The sequence below is a fragment of the Cimex lectularius genome, unplaced genomic scaffold, assembly GCF_000648675.2.
Source record: "Cimex lectularius strain Harlan isolate CLEC.00 unplaced genomic scaffold, Clec_2.1 scaffold25, whole genome shotgun sequence".
Lineage (NCBI taxonomy): Eukaryota > Metazoa > Arthropoda > Insecta > Hemiptera > Cimicidae > Cimex > Cimex lectularius.
This window is the reverse complement of record NW_019392633.1, coordinates 2,609,629-2,632,509: the sequence shown is the minus strand read 5'-3', so window position 1 is coordinate 2,632,509 and position 22,881 is coordinate 2,609,629. Positions and strand designations below refer to the sequence as shown.

The 22,881-nt window shown below is 36.4% G+C and overlaps 1 protein-coding gene and 1 non-coding gene across 4 annotated transcripts in view; one reads left to right on the top strand and one right to left on the bottom strand.

Moving 5' to 3' along the window:
• Positions 1-1,335: 1,335 nt before the first annotated feature.
• LOC106666993 (inactive dipeptidyl peptidase 10) overlaps positions 1,336-22,881 on the bottom strand; it is a 184,723-nt gene continuing 163,177 nt past the window's right edge. For all 3 annotated transcript variants that reach the window (XM_014394576.2, XM_014394578.2, XM_014394577.2), the window contains 13 exons: positions 19,998-20,072; positions 11,587-11,639; positions 11,188-11,408; positions 10,947-11,116; positions 10,772-10,872; positions 8,225-8,354; positions 7,927-8,159; positions 7,559-7,743; positions 7,232-7,502; positions 6,997-7,173; positions 2,431-2,588; positions 2,165-2,370; positions 1,336-2,108 (listed from right to left, as the gene is read on the bottom strand). In XM_014394576.2, the coding sequence (XP_014250062.1) occupies positions 1,992-2,108; positions 2,165-2,370; positions 2,431-2,588; positions 6,997-7,173; positions 7,232-7,502; positions 7,559-7,743; positions 7,927-8,159; positions 8,225-8,354; positions 10,772-10,872; positions 10,947-11,116; positions 11,188-11,408; positions 11,587-11,639; positions 19,998-20,072 (2,097 nt within the window). In that variant the 3' untranslated portion in view covers positions 1,336-1,991. The remainder of the gene's footprint in view (positions 2,109-2,164; positions 2,371-2,430; positions 2,589-6,996; positions 7,174-7,231; positions 7,503-7,558; positions 7,744-7,926; positions 8,160-8,224; positions 8,355-10,771; positions 10,873-10,946; positions 11,117-11,187; positions 11,409-11,586; positions 11,640-19,997; positions 20,073-22,881) is intronic.
• Positions 3,362-3,434, top strand: Trnai-aau. The gene has a single exon. It is a non-coding gene; the product is annotated as a tRNA-Ile (tRNA).

The following is a 22,881-nucleotide window of genomic DNA, read 5'->3' as shown; positions in this document are numbered from 1 at the left end:
GTGACCTCGATTCACTCGGACATCAACTCCCCATCTCAACCCCACCTTATGAGTTTTTGAGATGGGGAGCTGATGTCCGAGTGGATCGAGGTCACGATAGCTCAGGTGGTAGAGCAGCGGCGTATCTAGCCGAAGGTCGTGGGTTCGAATCCCTCTCGTGCCATTAACTTTTTTCATCTCAACTAAAAACCTTAATTAATTGTAATGTATTAATTGGTCAAGCGGACCACGAAATTAGTGAAAGTAAAATATAATAGCGAGTAAACATTTATTTCTGCGCGGGGGGGGGTTGTTAAGCTTTTTGATACGAGATATGAAAATCGTCTAAATTTTGAAGCAAAAACCCAACAAAATGTTTATTTTTTTAAAGATAAACCAAGCGCCGAAGGACTACATTTCATGATCAAAAAGTACGATAGCGGTCGATCCTCTGTCTGGATGGTGGCCCCGCCTGTTCTCGCTTGTTTTTACTTGTTTTCGTACTCGTTTCGGTTTTACGCCACTTTTAACCTCGCCGAAGACGAGAACAATTAAAAACCGACGGAACTGGCGAACCCAGAGAGGTGATCAACAGCGATTATTTTTCAGATTACGAATGAAATTTTATTAACATATCTGATTGTTCTACGGTGTAAAAAATGGTTTCGCCTGGGCCTCTGCCCGTCCGATTTTCAACCTCCTTGAATTTTCAAGGCTGATAATAATCCAAAGCTTAACAGTTTAAAAAAAATTGTTTTATTGAAATGTTACTTATTCCATATTTTTATTTCATGCAAACACTGCTTTGTAGCAAAAATACAAAATGTAGAGCAGTTTTGGTTCATTGCAACTTTATACGATTATCCAGGAAGAGAAAAAAAAAGGGCGAAAAAATATTAATATTCGAAGTTGTCAACTTTGAAGTAAAAGTGATAAACAAGAAAACTACTTGGACTTCAAATTAAAATTCGTTTTAATGAAAGCCCTTATAATCAAGGGCATTAAAGACTGAGCAATGAAAACTAAGACCATAAATTTGCCAAGTACGAAGTTGTTCGGAAACAAGTACATCAAGGCACTTTTTGAAACAAAAAATGATAAACGTTTAGTGATTTTTAAAACATTTCTGATTTCGAACATGCTCTTTGTTTTTGGGTTTGTTTAACAGTAAATATTTACATACTGAGTCAATGTTTTGATTCAATGATTACGATCGAATTTTAATCCATGTTTTAACACGGAAATTAAAGATTCCGAGAAATGAAAAACACTAAATTCAATTTTCCACGTATAAAATAATATATAAAGAAAAATTTATAATTTACATCTACTGGTCAATTTTAATACAGTAAAAAATTAAATATTCTTAAAAATACGTCGTTTAAAGACCCTCAATAAACATTTTGAATATAATAATAATCAATATATTTAATTGAATCCGATCTCTAGGCCAATAACTAATGCATATAAGGGGACGGCTTGAATACTAATCTAAAATATTGTGCGATAACGGCGTAATTATTTTTGATAGCTTTATCTATTTTTTCATGAAAAATCCTTAATCTAATTATTATGTCGATTTATTGCAAAACTAATAATTATTGAAACGACTGGAATTCGATTTGGACGCAGTTACTGCGTGATAAATAAATTCGGAGCAGTTCAAAATTTTCGTCTCAGGTCGGACTGTTCTATCTGCCGTTCTGGAGACTTGATTAAGCCCGATCCGGTCTTCAGAAGATGGGCTTTTTTTAATATGAAAGACACATAGAACAGGCGGACCGGAGACGATCGATTTTGCGACTTGCCGAATCAGGAGTTTGCCGCTTGCTTTTCTTTGATAAACAGATAAACTCGGGAGCCGATCGATGTGCCGTATTCTTATTATTCAGAGGGGAGGACAATTAAAACAAGGAGCACTTTCTGCCTCACTTTGGGTAAACACAGCCCGGTATAGTTGTACTATATTGCTAGTGAAGGCTCGTTGATAAGGCGGAAGTCGGCTGAGAATTTCAAAGGCCGACTTGTTCGTTTTTGTCCAGACTCAGACAAGTCGACAGGAAGTTTTCCATGGACATGTAAGAGTGTTCCAGAACTCCACTCAGCTCGTGTCCTTCGTCGCCGTAACTCTGAAAAGGATCAATGCGGGTTTAAAGCCGGAACGGGCAGTTTATCCTATTTTTACCTGATATCTGAAGAGGATGCCTTGCTGAGTCAGAGCTTTGGCGAGGCTTAGCGAGTGGACGTACGGAACGCTTATGTCTGCGAGGCCGTGGATGAGGAAAAGCGATCCGGCCTCGATGTGCCTACTCCTTTGAATCGCGTCGTTTTCCACGTACTCCTTGAACGTTTCAGAAGGCTGGCCGAGCAGTCTTTCTGTGAACGCTGAATCTGAAAACAGGACGCATCGGTTTGGTTCGATCTGTGCACCGTTAATTTCACGTTACTCACTGTAATAAAGCCAGTCGGTTATCGGCGATATGGCGATACCACACTTGACGATGTGGTGCTGTGAACTGAGAATCATGGACGTCACGTATCCACCGTATCCTCGCCCCCAAACGGCTACTCTCTCTCTATCAAGAAACTTGAGCGTATCGATTAAATACCTGAAACAGAAATTTAAAGCGGTAAAATACCTATTTATTAAAATAATATGACCATTCATGTCAACTTGTAATATTTAAACAACATTCTGGTCATTTTAACCAGCCCTTGGCATCACCTTGGCCGGTTTGGTCTGTCAGCGTTTTGACATCGTCATGCACTTTTTGTAAATGATGGTTCTACTCACAGATTTGTTGTATATAAACTTCCGGATTTCAAGCATTAAAGAACAATAATTGTATTGTTAACTAATGATAAATCAAACTTAATAATTATAAAATCCATTACAATTCGTGGTCCGATTGACCAATTATCATTTTTCAATTAATTAATATTTATGGAAGGTATTGGTTGAGATAAAAAGTCAGTGTCACGAGCGGGACTCGAACCCACGACCGTCGGCTAAATATGCCGCCTCTCTAGTCTCTACCACTTGAGCTATCGTGACCTCGATCCGCTCGGACACCAACTTCCCATCTCAACCTCACCTCTCGATCCTCCCTCCTTGATTGAAAAATGGCAAAAAGGAGGGAGGATTCGAGAGGGGAGGTTGAGATGGGAAGTTGGTGTCCGAGCGGATCGAGGTCACGATAGCTCAAGTGGTAGAGACTAGAGAGGCGGCATATTTAGCCGAGGGTCCGCTTGACCAATTAATACAATTCAATTAATTAAGGTTTTAAGGTGAGATAAAAAAGTCAGTGTCACGAGCGGTCAAGCAGAGGGAAAATTCAAAAAGTGGGGTTGAGATGGGAAGTTGGTGTCCGAGCGGATCGAGGTCACGATAGCTCAAGTGGTAGAGTGGCGGCGTAATTAGCCGAGGGTCGTGGGTTCGAGTCCCGCTCGTGACACTGACTTTTTTATCTCAACCAATACCTTCCATAAATATTAATTAATAATTATAATTAATCGAAAATTTCTTTTTATACGACTTTTAAAAACAAAAACGATCTGGCAAACACTTTCATAAAAAAAATGGATTTTTTAATTTTTTTATGTGGCCTTGTACAGACATTGGACAAAGATAGTTTTAGGACGGGTGCGTATACAGGCACTCCAGGAGGTCCAGCCAGCCGCAATCGACAAGCACAAGAAGAGGAATGCTTCTTTATATGTATTCTCCCTTTCACAGAGGTCTCCGGAGATGTGAATAAAAAACACAACATCGAGATATAAAAAGTCCAGACCTACGGGGCTTAATATGCTCAAGAACCCACCCCCACAGCCCGCCGGCACCCACCGAACCGACCTCCCCAGGATGCCTGCCCTCAACCTACCGTGATTTAAATCCGTATATTATATGACAAGCCATTTCATAAAGGCCGCCAAAGCGACATAAACAATCAATAAGACAGAGTTCCAACGATTGAGCAGACAGACGAGAGGACAGCGGCAGGCCTAAGCGAGATCCACGCTGGATTTGGTCGTATTTGGATCGACTCGGTCGCTTGCAACTTTAGAAAGAAGATAAAGTAAAAATAAAAGTGTGTGACGTTATCAAGACAAAAAAAATGCTAGTGAAGAATTCTAGTTTAGTGGTGTTCGTTCATCAAGGTTCGTTACATTATACTATACAACTTGTTCAGTGAAAAGAAAACCAAAAAATAACTTTACACTTACATACTTACTTTCTATCATAAGAAAATATTCCCTTTTCCTTATTAAATTAGTTGTAACCATTTATAAGATTTATTCGACTCATTAATTTGTTATTAATTAAGAACCTTTTATTTTTAACGGAATTATTATTTTATTTTATTTTTTATAACCATATTAACGTTACAAATACTGATAGCAGAGCAAAACCTCGTCCTTTGATTAAAAAAAAAATTAAAAAAAAAAAAAATAAAAAATGTCGGACTCATATAGGCCTACGGCTTCAAACACGCTGGTTGGGACTAGTTCCCAACTTACCAATTACCAGGACGAGGATCCACTGCCTCTTGATTCAGAAAACCTTACTTCCTTGAAACAAACCTTGTTAAAACAGTCGAAAGTGAAATTTTGGGATCTTCTCTAATACCCAAAAAAGGAAGACCCACACAAAGACAGGAGAAAATCACACAACTAATAAAAAACATTGAACAGAAGCTTGAGGAAGATCTGAAGACTCTCTTTCTGTCTAACCCAAACAAGTCAAAACAAACACTGCGACCCGAATCACTCACGCATAAAAAATTTTCTGATCACAACACTTCAGATGAGGAGCGAGACAAGACGCCTGTCAAAAAAATAAATTTAAAACAAAACCATAGTAAATCTTTCTAGCCTATGCCCCCTTCATTTGCATTTAAAAATTCCTCATCTGATAGCGATTCCTCAGTTTCTACGTCCTTTGAAAAACTAAAAACTCGTTATTATAAACAAAAATTCAGTACACTTAATGGAATGATAAAACAAAAACTCCAAAGATTACAATTGTTTAATTTTTTCGACGGGTAATCAACTATTAATTTTTTATTGCAATTCATACCCATCGTAGAATGGAACAAAAAAAATCTCACACAAATGCTCAAGTTTCTAGGGGAGAGAAATGAAGGATCTTTATTGATTGTTTATGTCGCTTTGTCGGCCTTTATGAAATGGCTTGTCATAACTACCAGCCCGAAGATACACCAGAATTGCCTCATAAACCTCTAAACTCTCAGAGCCTGAGAGAGAGACTTACTGTATACTGTATAGAGTACTGTTTGTCCAAGCCCCTATTATTGTAAACAGTGTCCATTAGTGTTTTTCTATTATTTACAAATTTGGTAGAAGTCACTATGAGGTGCTCAAGATCCTCTGATATTCCACATGTTTCGTATGGTATCCCATGGTTACTTCTAAGCATGTGGATTGTTCGAGAGTCCTGCCTATTCATGCTTGTCTTTGTAATCCGGGGCTTTTTCCTCAGGTTTGGGTTTATATAGAAATAAAATTTACTAGTCGGAACAGAGTCACAGGCCTGGCATTCTTTAGTCTTGCGTATTTTCATGGTAATTAAAATCTGAGGATGAGGTCGGAAACTCCAGTCCTATACCATCCTTTATGGCTCGCTTAGCCCGGTTATCCACTTCAACATCACCATGGGTTCCGGAGTGACCAAGAATCCAACAAAAATACGTAGCAATAACCTTATCCTTTGCAATTCATACGATATTTCAGCCACCCGAGCTAAGTAAGGTAAATTTTTTTAACTACATTCTATACAACTTACTGAATCTTATAGTACAACTAGTAATTCCATAATTATATTTTCCATAACGAATAGTAGAGCCTTCATCATTCCAATTGGAGATCATGCCAGGCACATCCCACGCTTTCTTTAGTTTTTGAGTCATTCGTGAAAGATAGACCCTTCGAGAACTAATCATACTCTTTCTGCACGAAACAATAAAAAATGTTTAGGGCAGATAGATCTAAAACTACTAAATTTTGTAAACGAAAATTCCATCTCAATGTTTGCTTATTATTAATTAGGTAACGATTTTTTAAATATTTTTGAAATTAATTTTTTTTTTTTTAGCTTATGTTTTTCAATAATAGCCAGAGGATGCGATACTGACTGAATTGTATTTTTGGGTTAACGGGAGCGTGAAAGAAAATTCCAGGGTGACGGTGGGAATTGAACCTAAGACCGTGGGGGTCAATAAGCCGAGACTCTGACCTACCTAATTACTCGAGTACGGCGGTCCCCGATATATTTAATTTGGTATTAAAATTTTCAAAATTTAAAAGAATGCCTGTCATTTCTGCATCCTCGTAAAAGTTTCATCTGATTTTTTACCATGCAAAACTACTATGAACACTAGACCTAATGAAGTTGATAATATACTAATAAAAAAATGATTTGTACATCAGGCTGCATCAATCAAAGCAGAATCAGACTCGTTAGAACAGAATCAAAACATTTTATATTTTTGACAATTAATTAAGGTTTTTAGTTGAGATGAAAAAAAGTTAATGGCACGAGAGGGATTCGACCCCACGACCTTCGGTTAGATACGCCGCTGCTCTACCACCTGAGCTATCGTGACCTCGATCCACTCGGACATCAATTCCCCATCTCAACCCCACCTTATGAGTTTTGAAAAATCGCAAAAGGAGGGAAAACTCATAAGGTGGGGTTGAGATGGGGAGTTGATGTCCGAGTGGATCGAGGCCATGATAGCTCAGGTGGTAGAGCAGCGGCGTATCTAGCTGAAGGTCGTGAGTTCGAATCCCTCTCGTGCCATTAACTTTTTTTCATCTCAACTAAAAACCTTAATTAATTGGTCAAGCGGACCACGAAAGTAGTGAATTAAATTTTATATTTTTGTTGATAGTGCTTGGTATGTCCAACTTTGATAATCAAACTTATGGCATGTTAGCTGTATTTGATGTAGGACGGGATGTCGAGTTTAAGCATAAGGATCGATGGTATGGGCATACCTTATGACTGTGATGTAGTCTTGGATTTGCACACCGGCGAACCTCATATTTACGAAGTTACTCCCTTCGTCAATAACGTCCATTTTAATATAAACAACGTCGAACTGGCTCGACATGTAAGTTCCCCAGTCGATCGAGAACATTTCACTCACCAGAGGCGCGCCCGGTTTGCCGTTTCTGAAAATACATAAACAGTGAGTGCTTTCAGAAAGGGCGAAATATCTCATGTACTTACACTTCGACCAAAACCGGGAATGCGGCATCTCTCAGCTCTTCTCTCCAGCTAGGGGGAAGGAGTAGCTGAGCGGTGGCTTTGCCCTGTCCGTGCGGGAGCGGCACGTGGAAAGTCCTCTGCAACGGCAGCGCCAAAGTCGACAGCTTGGGGCCGTACTTGGGCCTCGTCGTGTAGAGCTTCTCGATGAGGATGGTGTGGTTGAACCACGTGTGCACCCCTGCGAGGGGGAGGCCGGGACCCAGGCATTCGACGATGTACCGCGATATGCCTTCTGCAAAGAGAGAACTAGTTAGTGACCGACGTGGTTTACGCTTCGATTCGTCTTACTCGTGTACGGAGGGGGTGGCAGATAAGCGTTAAAATAGCTACAGTTGTCGTAGCGGTGAGTCGAGTGATCACAGGTCACGCACATCGGAGTCGCTTTGCTCAGAGGTGCACGACCGTTTTTGGGGTTTTTCACAACGTACAGATGCCTCTGACCGGCCTTTTCGCCATCAGTCCCCAAATAATATCTAACATTAAAAACAAATATTCGTATTTGGCACAAAATAACAATGATCTTTAAAATTATGATTTTGTTTGTTTCAAATTTATTTATAAAATTTCTAAGATGAATGGAAACCACTGATATAACAACTCAACATACAACTAATTCCAAACTTTTGAACTGTTATTAAACGATGTAAGTTACTTACACAACGTTGTTCACATAGTCCCAGGCAAGTATGCTTGTGACCTGATACTTGCCGTGGGAAATGACGCTTATCCTCTGCTCCTCCGAGAGGGTCACCTCTTTGATGTGGGTGAACTTTCCCGTCTCGCCTTCTTGGATCCTCGACATCAGCAGGAAGCTGCCCCCATCTTCGGAAAACACCGGATGCCCTTTGATGCTCACCCAGCCGTTCTCCGGCGCCCGCTCAGCGTGGGTCTGCAAAGAGGCGAGTCGTTCGGTTTAATTATATTGATTTTATCGATTATAAAGGCAAAGCTTACCTCAGCGCATTTCCAGTCGGGAGACTTGCAGATACTTACTAAGCTAAGATTCTGAGGCCTGTTTAACCAGACAGTAACGATTTCTTCGTTCCTGTGGTTAACCCAGCCAGCAGACGTAAGATAATATTCTCTGTAAGCAACAACACTTTAACAATCGGACGTTATTATTCAAATAGAATCAAGATTATGAGTAACAACATTATGAGGTTAATATATTTAAACTTCAAAACCTAAGAATAATTGTATTGAAGGAATTTCCTATTTGTTAAATAGATTAATCTTGTCGTTGGACTTTTCTTCGTGAAAATGGCATCATAAATTAGTTCTCACCGATATTTCAACAGGCCTCTAGAGTGAAGTGCATAATTCTCACCGGAATTCCAATTTAAATTCTTTCCGAGAATTCCTCGGAGGTTTATGCCTTTCTAGAACTCCGAGAATCTAAGCGCAATTTATAATGCACGGATTGGCAGAAATATGTTCCGCTTCATCCCTTTGCCGCCCGCCCTTTTCCTTTCCCGGAGGGAGTTGGTGTTCAGATGCCAAAGACCAATTAATATACTTTCATAATTGATCATTTTAATTTGAACAAATGAAAAAAAGGCCTAAAATGTAAACTAGAAACCGGTAAAAATTACAAAATCCCATCATAAAACAAGTAAAAAAAAACGATAAATGAACAAATTCGATAATTTTTTGTATATATATATATATTACAACAGTTCCTGGTACTACAAGCAATTTTAGTCTTTATGAATTTTATATTAATCCTTAATTACACTCCTATCATAGCATTATTTACTTTTTAAATTCACTAGTTTTCTTGAACCGCTTGTTCAATTAATATCTTTCAATTAATTAAGGTATTGGTTGAGATAAAAAAGTCGGTGTCACGAGCGGGATTCGAACCCACGACCTTCGGCTAGATACGCCCCTACTCTACCACTTGAGCTATCGCGACCTCGATCCACTCGAATACTAACTTTCCATCTCAACCACACCTTTTTGTTTTTAAATTTTCCCTCCTTTTTGCCATTTTTCAAGCGGATCACGAAAACTAGTGAATGAAGTATACTTCACTAAAAGCTCTCCGTGGCCATTTCATTTGTCGCCGAGAATCAAATAGATTACACGACATTTGAAAAATAGCAAAAAGGAGGGAAAATTCAAAGGTGGGGTTGAGATGGGAAGTTAGTTCTGAGTGGATCGAAGTCACGGAAGCTCAAGTGGTAGAGCAGCGGCGTATCTAGCCGAAGGTCGTGGGTTCAAATCCCGCTCGTGACGCTGACTTTTTATCTTAACTAAAAACCTTAATTAATTGAAAATTATTCACTTTCCTCATTACCGAGGAAATCAAGAGGCCTTTCGCGATTTAGACGTTTTAGGGGATTTTCAGAAAGGATTGAGTTGAAAGGTGTTGAACTGGAAAGAGTTGGTGAGGGTTCGTGGTGTTAGGAAGAAGTCTGTATCGATTACTTGCCGTTTCGAGGAAAAATTGGATTTCGAAGCCTGGGTGGATAGTTACGTTGAATATAAAGTATCAAGTTTGGGCAATGATTTCTAGGATTTTGTACTGGAGTGACTGGATTCTTTGGAGGTTAGAAAGTTGGCTGAACCCCACAGCTCAATTCCGTGCGTCCAGATGGTTCTAGTATTAATCTGAAGATGAAGCGTATATTTTGTAGCGAGTTTTCTATCTGTTGTCAAGTAGTACTATGTTTTGATTGTCAAGTTTGGTGGAAGGAATTTGTAGTGATTGGATTCATTGGAGGTTAGAATGCTTGGTTGAACCCACACTTCAATTCATTGCGTCCAGATTGATCTAGATGAGGCGTTGGTTCGTAGTGTTTCGATCTGTTGGCAAGTACTTTTATAAGTAATCATTGCTCAGTGCTATTTTTTGAATGTCGATTTTGTGGGTTCCAAGTGAAACTTTGTCAATGTGAAGTCACAAATACCGGACGACATCGGTTGCTGTGAGGGGAGCGAAGTTGTAGTTGTTTGGAAGAGAGATGATACGGCGACGGGTGAAGATTGCTTTGCTGAGATTTTGCGTATTGTTAGACGCGGAATAAAAGGATGAACTCTCAGAGCAAACTAAACTTCACAGCTTGGCCATTATTGGTGAGGACGTGAAGCCGGATTCGAAAACGCCTTATTACAGAATACGCTTGATGAGTTAGAGATCAGTGTAAACTTCAGTGTAACTTCAAACAAAGCTCTAAACCATTAAAAACAAATAACTAAATAAAAATGACTTACTAACGTTAAATATTTATACATTATTCAAAACTACTTCCATTATTTGGTTGCAAGATAAAACTAATTTTCCTGAAAATTCGACGAAAATGAAATATAACAATTTATTGGAAATTGTATGAAAACTAGAATTGGCCGGTTTAATTTTGTTTTTATTTATGCTTTTTTTCTGGTGAATACTAACCATTTTTTTTAATGATAATTATTTTCATCGATGTAATATCACTTGCCAGTGAGAGAGAATTTATTTTTGGTTTGGTCCTAATATATGAATTTGTTCTTACTTACTTATGTTGAAAGACTTGCGGCGGTTCGATAAGCACCTGGGGCTTATCCGTAGAGTTTAGGTCGACCAACCAGAGCTCCACAGCGGGATTCGCCGTTCCTGGCTAAAAAAGATAATATTTTGAGCGAGTTGAGCGAGCGAAGTGGGGAAATGTGCGGCTGAATAGAAATAGCGTACCGTAGGATATGGAAGTGAACCGGTCGACGGAAAGTCCCCTCCGGACTTAGCGCTGTCCAAGGACGGGTACTTGAAAGTTCGGACTGCGCTGTCGTTGTAGGAGGCGTAGAGCAAAACCGAGCCGTCTTCGGAACACCAAAGCGAGGCCGTCTCGCCTTCGAAGATCTCCTCTGAACAAACAAATCCGAGATAATCCGTCACCCGGGGTAAGACGAGTTTAAATCGGTTCTTAACGGCTCACCTTGGTACAGCCAATCAGGCAAACCGTTGTAGAATATGCCGTCCTCACCGGTGTCGGTGATCTGGTAGTCGGCGGATTGATCGATCGGCGAAGACATGAAGTAAATATTGTTGTCTTCACCCACGAGGATGAGGCGGGACGTGTTGCCGCACCAGAGGGCCGCGCGCAGCTTGCTCTGCTGAACTTTGGGCACTCCTTTCAGTCTTACGGGGATCAAGTGGCTGCAAAAAACAACGAGTTATATTAATCCCTTTCTAGTCGGACGGTATGACAAGCTGGGAGCTAAAAAGTTAAGGAGGAGAGAAAATAAAAGGTTTCGCATTTTCAAAGCAATGACGTGAAAGAGATGTAATACAGGTTTGATCAATGAAGAGGGTGATTGATGACACCATCACTTACTCGTTCTTAACGTCGTAGATCGTGTAATAGGCAAGAAAAGTGTTTTTGAAGACCTAAAAGAGAAAAAATACATTCTATTAATAATTTTGTATTATAGTCAATAAGTATAAATTTGCTGTTGGCAAACCAATCAAGTATTGGTAACAGATTTTAACGATTTACGATTTTTCATGCCTCTTTTAATTTTCTTAATAATATTCAGAACAATTATTGTTATTTTTTACAAATAAAGTAAGTCCTTTCTTATTCTATGCTTCTGCTTATTATTTAAACACCACAGTAATTGGCCCCGTTGTTTCTCCATTCTAAACAAACTGATTTACATTATGAACCGTATACATCAACAAAGCACACCGCAGAAAACGTCTCAATCGATTTTCTTTGAATGGAAGCAATTCCAGTCCAAATAAAAATACAAAAGTGTATTTATAAATGGGAGGACTTGAGGAAACTTTCGGCCTGCGTGACTGAACGTGATGGATTACATCGTTGATTGCAGATCATTTACAATTTCCGTTATATCGTGGTTTTTTTCCGTCACATGAAAATTGATAATTCCATTCAGCTATTATCTCCCCGTTGTAGAAACGATTGAGATAAGGATTTTAAATTAGCACAGTTTAGATTACGATGCTTTTAAGTCGGTTGAGGGAAACTACCAACGAAAGCATTCTGACTTGGCAACCAGATCGACAAATTAACAAATTAACTAAACTACTCTGAGAAGTTTCATCATATTCGCCCATTCTGCGTGTGTTTGTGTGCAAACTAGAAGAAATATTTGGCAGCGTAGTTCAGCCCTAGCTAAGTTCCTGTATTTTTTCTCACTACTCAAAGTTTAAGAAGAAAGCAATAAACGAATGCTGTTTTTATATTAGATAAGCTAAGTAGCATTTTGTATAATTTCAGATAAAAATGTTTTATTCTGATTTTTTGTAAACATCATTAACTAAAGAGTACAAAATTATTTGTTTTCTATGGGGTGATTAGTGACCGTTTGTCGATGATTATTCAGAAATCGTGAGATGCGGTCTGGTGTGATATAGGTTTCAGAAAAACATTTATTTTATCGTGCCAACGTTTCGATCTTTATTGAGATCATCTTCAAGGCCTGGGATGCCTGAGTGAGTAGAAATACTTTGATTGAATATAAAATAAAAATATTTATTTGCATTGTATAAATTCACTTTTTTCCACATCCTACATGTTTGTGTTAAATTTTAACAATATTCGTAAATCCCAGGCACTGAAGATGATCTCAATAAAGATCGAAACGTTGGCACGATAAAGAAAATGTTTTTCTGAAACCTACATCACACCAGACCGCATCTCACGATTTCTGAATAATTATTTATTTTCGTTGAAAATAATTCTAAACGACTAATTTTGGCTATTACTTATTTTTGATTTTTTTTAAAATGTAAAACGTCGGTAAACTAACGTGATTAAGGCGTTGACATGGTGTTCACCACTTTAAGGTAAAGGTCCCGGGTTCGAATCCAGCGGGAACATACTTACAAAACGGTTTTTTTCAAAAACACCGGCACCCGGTGGTTTTATGTAACCTCCTAGTTGAAATACCTCGTTAAACAAAAAGGTGAAATCTTGAACCATTAATAATTAAAAGATTTTTATTGGTTCCTTAATATTCAGTAATAAATAAAAACTTACAATGGAAAATGTTTTTAGTTTTTTCTTATTTTACAACTTAACAAATAATTGTCTGATTTTTCACCCTACTATTGAAAAACCTGCCTTATTGTTTTATAATGAAACCCAAAATTTTAATTTCCTTTGCCATGTTTATGCAAACAATATCCGAACAAATAATTCAGTTTTTCTCTTGCCAACTAGTTTTTTTTATCGCAACAATTGATTTTTTTGACTATTTCGTTATTTAATTAATCTTCATTAGCCTAAATTAGTTGGCTATCTAACAATTCACTGTTTTTCAAGTAAACGTTTACAAACTTAAGAGAACAGAGGTAAAGGTATGTAAATTGGATATGCTAAAGACTTTATAGAAGAACATAGAGACTTAATCCTACCTCATGGACATACATTGCGGTAGTCACCGTTGTAAGCCACATACGGTGGACAAAAATATAACAAAGAAAGGCAAGGGATTACAAAACGTTAGCATGACTGGTGCTCTTAAAATAACACCCACAGCTGCAATGGAACGTAGTCTCAAACTGCCACCCTTCATACATTCAAAGGCAAAAACGCTGGACATTCATGTTTTATTGTTTACTTCAAATATATGCATTTTATCGCCATATTAACTACAAAATACTTATTTTAATGTAAACCAAATTAAAAGAATTTTTCCTAGTTTTTATTTTAATGCGTTATTAAGAGCAAAACCATGTAATAAATTTAGTTAAATTTATTCTTTCACTAAATGATGTTCAATTGGTTTAGTGAATTTTCTTTCAAAACATCATAATTAAATAAATATTATTAAAACTTATATATAAAAGGTAAAGTCACTAACAGGCTAAAACTATTTCTGACTATTCGGGAGGTTTTGCGGGTTTAATGCTACGCCAGTGCGTCGAAAATACATTTCGGAGAGTGGAGAGCATTTCGAATCAAAATTAAAAAAGTTTAATAAATTCATTCAAAATTTCCTTAAGTGTGTGGTGATTAGTGACCGTTAATCGATAATTATTCAGAAATCATGAGATGCGGTCTGATGTGATGTAGGTTTCAGAAAAACATTTTATTTGTCGTGCCAACGTTTCGATCTTACATCGAACCTACATCACACCAGACCTCATCTCACGATTTCTGAATAATCACCGACTAACGATCACTAATCACCATAATATTTCTGACGCAAAATAATGGACTTACAAAACAATTCAACATAATTATTGAAAATATAGCACAATGGAAAGATTAAACAAACGAAGAAAAACCTGGAGCTTTTGTATGGTATAACGATGGTTCAAAGATAAGAACTGATATGGGAATGGGCATAAAGTCTGGAGTGAAAATATTGCGGTGATATACCGCTTTTCTTTTCTTCTCCAAGCTCTCGTCAGAAAACCTCAAACAAAACCTTGATTCACATAAAAACAAGATTATAGCCCAATTTTTCTCAGACTAATTTAATGATGTGATTTCTTGTGAAACAACCGATGTTCTGTGTCTTGTCAGAAGTAGGACCAGTGGCAGGCCTTTTCATAATCCACCTTCTGAAAGTCGTTAACATTTCTAAATTTTTGAAGAGGTTGTTTGATCTCAACAGCGGTAGAATGTCGTTTACGGTGTAGATTCGAAACAATACAACACATAAAGAAACGATCATCTTTCTGAGATGTGACAGGATTCATCCTTTCGTGAGTGACTTGCAGTATATGGGTAGCGTTGGAAGACCCTTCGGGCTGTTGTTATGGGAATGTTAACCGTGACCACAAACGCTTAATTCTATCACCTTCCAACCTATGATTCTAGCCGAATCTGTACCACTTAAAACCATCACTCAAACCATTTTGAAACGTAAAAATGGTACAACTTAAAAAAATCAAACCACTGGAACGTTAGAAAGAAGTTAAATTCAATATTTTTCGTGGTCCGCTTGACCAATTAATATCATTCAGTTAATTAAGGTTTTTAGTTGAGATAAAAAAGTCAGTGTCACGAGCGGGATTCGAACCCACGACCTTCGGCGTATCAAGCCGAAGGTCGTGGGTTCGAATCCCGCTCGTAACACTGACTTATTTTATCTCAACTAAAAACCTTAATTAGTTAGAAAGAAGCTTCACAGAAAAACCAACAAAGACTATTTGTAAAATCCAATCGTAAACACAACTGGTAGATTTTATCTGTGCTTTATTTATCTCTGATCCTTTAAAACGCCCCAAATATTGTTGTAAGATAATGATTGGAGGATTGTCTAAGAGATAATTAAAAATATTATTGATGGCCACTTTTTGCTTTTCAATGTAGTTATTTAACGTATGTTTTTAACTTCTATATTTTTTCGTTTAGTTTTGTTGAAACTTCAAAGCTAAAGCCGCTCAGATTATTATTATTATTTTTTTTACGAGGGTTCGCAACAGCAGAGGTTATATCAACCCTCGGGGTGCCGGTGTTTTTGAAAAAAAGCCCATTTGTAAGTATGTCGAGTTTGAATGCAGGGCCGCTGGTTTCGAACCCGGGACCTTTACCTTACAGTGATGAGCGCCGTGTCAACGCCTAAACCGTTGCGGCCACCGACGCCCCCTCAGTTTACATAATTGTTAAGGAAAAAAAAAAAATTTTGTTTGTTAAAGTACTACTTAACCTTGAAATCACATTAGAAATATGAAATAGCCAAAAACATTAAAGCAGAGACCGCATTTCTTAAAAAAAAAAAGCAGTTATTCATATTGACCAAGCCATTTTTTATTTAAAAATATCTAGCTTTTAAAGATCATTGAAATCCATGACACGACGAAAATATTTCGGAGTTAGAAAGGTTTTAATTTTAAATTCGGAGTCGGATTTATTGGGGTGGAGTATGATCATGTATCGAAAACTTTTCAATAAACAAGAAATTTGGTGTAAAAGTTGCATATATGTGGGTGATTCCCATCATGAGAAAAAATCAATTTAAAAAAATGCTTTTCTCCAACTAAGTTTCTTGTTTGCCTAAAATAGTCATTTTCATGGAAAACTGGAATTAAGCGGATTCGGGAAATTGCCTAATCAAAGCATGTTTCCCCAAACTTCATATTTGTAATCCCTCCTTAGAATAGAAAGCGTGTGAATTGAGCCACCGCAGATTAATGGCTTCTATTTGTATACACGGTGGAACGTTTTAATTCAACACCTGTTCCATTTTCTTATCGAACGAAAGATGGATGTCGTTCGGTAAAATCCTCGCTCCATCGTGATGGGATCTCGAGTTCAGGATATAAACAATAGCAAACATTATATGCTATAAATATTGAGGGCGGAACAAGGCGATTCGCGATTGTACGGGAATTTCAACGCATACCTTGAACCATCTTAAAAGATTCAACAGCCCGGTTTGTAGCCCATTTGAAGACGATGGAAGACACAAAATTTTGTCGTGCACTCTACACTAAAGAAAAAGAAGAGTTGAACATAAATGTAGCTTCCAGCTTGATTTATAGTTAAGCTAATCAGTATGTTATACAATTATTTATTTAACATTCATTTTTTAAAATTATTGTAGTTGTTTCCACGCCAGCAAAATATTATATGCACGGTTTTAACCTTTTTTCTTTTCATAAAAAGTGTTTTTAAAATTAAGAGTATTCCAAGAGGTCTTTTTCATAAATGTTTGTTTATTTCAAAGTTCTCTTTTTTCTTCTACTTTACGTTTCTCCTTTTCTTTTTTTACGTTAATCATCTGTAAACCGTAGCAGTCTTAGGAAGAGTCGAAGATGAAAATAGCTTCAGCGCCTTGCAAACTTATTAACTCAAGTAGTCTCGCTTGCTTTATAATAAGCTAATTAGTATGTTATGTAATTATTTTTTTATTTATTCGTAAAATATAATGTTAATATTTTTAACCTTTTTTGTGTTCCTAAAATGATTTTTTTAAAATTAGGAGTATTCCAAAAGACACGTGTTTTTTATATAAATGTTATATTAAACAGTATGTTATGCAATTATTTATTTGTTCATCTGTTCAAGTTTTTGTAGTTGTTTCCACGCCAGTAAAATATCATATATACTTTCTAAACCTTTTTTCTATTTTTAAAAAGTTTTTTTTTTTAAATTAGGTGTATTCTAAGAGGTTTTTTTAAAATAAATGTTTATTTCACAATTTTCTTTTTTTTGTACTTTACGTTTCTACTTTCTTTTTACGCCATTCATCTGCAAACTCTAGCACTCTTAAGAAGATGAAAGTAGCTTCAGCGCCTTGCAAACTTTTCAACTTAAGTAGTCTAGCTTATGATTAGATTTCTAATCAAGCTAATCAGTGTGTTTTGTAATTATTTATTTATTTTTTAAAATTATTGTAGTTGTTTCCACGCCAGAAAATATTACATTTTAAACCTTTTTTTTCTTCCTAAAAATATTTTTTTTAAATTAGGAGTATTCCAAGAGGTTTAAAAAAATGTTAATTTATTTCACATTTTGCTTTTTTTTTCTATTTTACGTTTCTACTTTTCTTTTTTTGAGCCAATCATCTGGAAATCCTAGCAGTCTTGCCTACTATACCATTGCGTTTCTTTGATGTAAGGAAGCTCCCATTCCATCTCTTCTCAAAATGGGCATCACAATTGAAAAACAATGTTAATGGTCTGTCTGTTTTTAGAACGTTAACTTTTATTTTTGGGACTCGAACTTTTAAATATGATATACTGATACCAAGAAGGCATGCTTTCAACAAAAATAACATCGTGGCCATAAACGACCTCAAGTCACGAACGTTTACTTTAGATAAAAAAAATGTATCCATTGATTTATTTTCAAACTTTGCTGGTCCTTATCTTATCGCAGTTTGAATGAAGGGTCTCGAGGGATGTGTTTCTTCTAGTACGAAATTCCTTCCTAAAGGTTTGAAAGTTCTGGTCGCCTGCCTTTAATGTAAAACTTTTATTGGATTTACTTCAAAAGAAACGATTTTGTTTTTCTGGATTTTAGATTCTTTTTACGGTACTTTAAAATAAATCGAGAACCTGTAACTTCGAACAGTCGGTGAAATAAAAATCGAATGGATCTTGTTGTCAGAGTTCGTCTGGACACCAGTTTACTGCCGACTTCGACAACATCTAAACATGTTAAAAAATTGAATTTAGTTTCTATCAAAGTCATATCACATATTCATTAGAGTATATGTTTGTTTACAGTAGATTAAAATATCTATCAGGAGAATTAGATATCAGAAGAATAAATTAACTGAATTCAAAGTAGGTCAGTGTAAACAGTAATAAAAATTACTAAATTAAAAATTCACATTTTATTCAGAAATCGTGAGATGCGGTCTGGTGTGATGTAGATTTCAGAAAAAATTTTTCTTTATCGTGCCAACGTTTCGGTCTTTATTGAGAACATCTTCAGGGTCTTGTGTTGTCTGCATTTCAACAAAAAAGTTCTCTTATTTCTGAATAATCATAGACTAACGGTCACTAATCACCACACATTTCTACATGTGAAGAACTAAGAACATGGAAAGAACTATGAATAAATTTCAACCTCATATGGACACGAAACAAAAAGTATTCTGAAGGACATCGCCAATAATGAGAAGAAACTCACATCGGCTATCAATCAGAAAACTTTTTTGTTGAAATGCAGACAACACAAGGTCCTGAAGATGATCTCAATAAAGATCGAAACGTTGGCACGATAAATAAAATGTTTTTCTGAAACCTACATCACACCAGACCGCATCTCACGATGTCTGAATAATCATCGACTAACGGTCACTATTCACCACACATTAATACAGATTTTTTTTCGAAATGTAAAAATTTGTTTCCCAGGCGGGATTCGAACCCACGACCTCATACCCCGCTCCTCTAACCACTTGAGTCACCCTGACATCGATCGCTACTCATTTCGACTCTCCGTTTTTTCCAGTTAAGTATATGTATAATTAAGAATAACTTGGTAAAAATAATAAAAGTTGGTAATAATAAAAAATGTTTAAACCATTTTAGTCACTAGAGAAATTGTATGACACAAAGATTTATACTAACGTGGCAACCTTGATCCTGATGCCATGTAACCAGGAAACACGTAGAGATGATCAGTGATGATAACTACTTCTGAAAAGGGAAGCCATTCGAATAGACCAATTTACATTTAGACAAGCTTTACTCGACCCTCTACAACCGTGAATGTATTGAATTTAATTCCGAATTTCGACAATACAAGGTTAACGATTTTAAAAAATACCTTAGTTAAAAAGCTGTAATTATTCACCAAAATGAATCAATGGGATACGAAAGATAAACCGATAGGAAAATCGTAAAGATAATTTAATCGCGTCTCAATTAAAAGGTAATTTGTTCGTGGCAAGCTTTGTTTTTGAGCTTAGTAATCAGTACATTTGCGCCTGCTGAACAGCAGCATTTATGGCGCAGCTCATTGATAACGTATTTCAGGCTTTCACCGAATTCAGTACATTCGACGCTAAACAATTTCCAACTGTGTTTGCTAAATATACCACAATTATACTAAATGAACTGTATTTAGTGTTTGATTCTTGATCATGACCGGGACGTAAATTGTAAAACAAGTTAGTTAAGATTGCATTATTACAAATTGGCTTCAAATGTAACCTTAAACCCCTTAGTAATTTTGGTGTAGATTGTCCGGCCAAGATATGATTCTCATAATTACCTTCAAATTACTGAGTATAACAGTTTCCAAATTGGCACTTAATCGTTGTATTAAATTTGTTGTTTAGAAATATCTGAATGAGTAATCAAGCTTACCTTCTTGACGTTATGCCTCAGGAGGACGTACATAAGATCCTGAGTCGCTTGAAACCACTTCGCATTCAGCTGCGTCTGTAAAAACATATTAATAAAATAATGAGTTTGTTTAAGAAGAAAAAAATGGAAATTCCTAGCTGTAAAAGCGAGTCTGAACAAATGAGGAAGTTAGAACATTTACGGCGTTTTGGTTTAACATGAAACTTGAGAATCGGCTTTAAGAGACTTGTTTTTCAGAGCTGAAGCCAAAAACTAACACTGGCTTCAAGGTTACAGTAAATAATTCTCCGGAAACCGGGTTTTCGGTCAATATTGGTCCATAACAATCAGATTTGAGTTCCAATCATAGTAAAAAGGGTTATTATAATACCCAAAATAAATATCCTTGTCTGAAATCAGAGTGCGTCATTGTTAGAAAATCCGCCTCCTTTTTTTTGACCGACGCGCCAACTTCCCCGCGCTGGGGCCGAGGAACAAAGAAGGCCCGCGGCTGAAGAACAACAATGCCTTTCGGGCTACATAGAGCAAACAATTATTGAACAATACAACTCTAAAAAAACTACTCGACCGGCCGTTCTTCTTTCCAAACAAATATTCAATTAATCAGAGATCGAGTTTTCCAAGTGTGGCACTCTTACGAAAGCGTCCCTTTGTTCTTCAAGTTTAGACAATCATTTGCCATCTTTCAGTACGAACTTGATGAAAATTTTTGAGAGGGAGAGAAAGAGAGAGAGAGAGTGAGAGAGAGAGAGAGAGAGAGAGAGAAAGAGAGTAAGAGAAAAAATGATAGATAGAAATAGAGATACAGTTGGATAGTTAGTTAGATAGATAGAGATAGATAGATAGATAGAGATAGATAGATAGATAGATAGATAGATAGATAGATAGATAGATAGATAGATAGATAGATAGATAGATAGATAGATAGATAGAGAGAGAGAGAGAGAGAGAGAGAGAGAGAGAGAGAGAGAGTGTTTGTGTGTGTGTGAGAGAGAGAGAGAGAGAAAGAGTGAGAGATAAGAAAATAAGCAAGATCACATTTTTCAGAGAAAATGAATGTAAATTGAATTGAAACGACTAAAAAACTATAATTATTTTCTCATTTATTTAGACCATTTTTAAATGAAGGAAGAAAATAGATGAAACGATGAAGAAAAAATAAATAATATAATTTTAGTATTTTCTATTTGAAGAGAAATAAATATTTGCGATTAGGGCGTACCCGGTACACTAAACCAGCAAGACTTGTCAGTGTTGCATAAGTGTCGGTCCTGGGCGCCGTTAGGACCTGTTTAACTTACATAAGTATTGCTACACAAACTATTTAATATTAGTTGGTTATATTAAAAACAATAAAAGAAAAGTTTTCAAGAAACAAACGTTTTCAGGAAAGGACCACTTTCATTTTGTTTCAAATTTTAGTGAAGCGAGGTGAGTAAGTGAGGGAATGAAACAGAGGGAGAGAGAGAGTGAGAAAGAAAAAAGAAAGAGAGAGAGAGAGAGTGAGAGAGAAAGAAATAGAGTTATCGGGAAAGAGAAAGATACATAGATAGATACATAGAAAGAAAGAAAGATAGATAGATAGATAGATAGATAGATAGAGAGAGAGAGAGAGAGAGAGAGAGAGAGAGAGAGTGAGAGATAAGAAAATAAACAAGATCACATTTTTCAGTGAAACTGAATGTAAATTGAATTGAAACGACTAAAAAATTATAATTATTTTCTCATTTATTTAGACCATTTTTAAATGAAGAAAGAAAATAGATGAAACAATAAAAATAGATAATATAATATTAGTATTTTCTATTTGAAGAGAAATAAATATTTCCGATTAGGGCGTACCCGGTACACTAAACCAGCAAGACTTGTCAGTGTTGCATAAGTGTCGGTCCTGGGCGCCGTTATGACCTGTTTAACTTACATAAGCAACGCTATACCAACTAGTTAATATATTAGTTGGTTATATTAAAAATAATACAGAAAAGTTTTCAAGAAAGAAACGTTTTCAGGAAAGGACCACATTCATTTTGTTTCAAATTTTAGTGAAGCGGGATGAATAAGTGAGGGAATGAAACAGAGGGAGAGAGAGTGAGAAAGAAAAAAGAAAGAGAGAAAGAGAGTGAAAGAGAGTGAGAGAGAAAGGAAGATAGATAAAGGGAGAGAGAAAGGTAGATAGACAGGTATATAGATAGAGAGAGAGAGAGAGAAAGAGAGAAAGAGAGAAAGAGAGAGCACAAGAGGGAGGAAGAAAGAGAGAGAGAGAGTGAGCGAGCAAAAAGAAAGAGAGTTAACGGGAGAGAGAAAGAGAGAGAGAGAGAGAGAGAGAGAGAGAGAAAGAGAGAGAGAAAGAGAGCGAGAGTGAGTGAGAGAGAGAGAGGTAAGAAAATAAACAAGATCACATTTTTCAGTGAAACTGAATGTAAATTGAATTGAAACGACTAAAAAATTATAATTATTTTCTCATTTATTTAGACCATTTTTAAATGAAGGAAGAAAATAGATGAAACGATGAAGAATAAATAAATAATATATTTTTAGTATTTTCTATTTGTAGAGAAATAAATATTTGCGATTAGGGCGTACCCTGTACACTAAACCAGCAAGATTCGTCAGTGTTGCGTAAGTGTCGGTCTTGGACGCCGTTACGACCTTAATGATTAAGGTAGATTTACGTACGCAACGTTACATCAACTAGGTAATAAATTATTTTATTAAAATAATATGAAAAATAGTATTATTTTATCATATATATATTTATATATATTAAAAATAATAAGAAGTACAAAATGAAAGAGTCGGATAAATACTTAAGTAGGCTAGGTAGAATAAATGTGGAATTAAAACAGTCTTTACAGTTTTGTTTAGAATGAATTAGTGTTAGGGT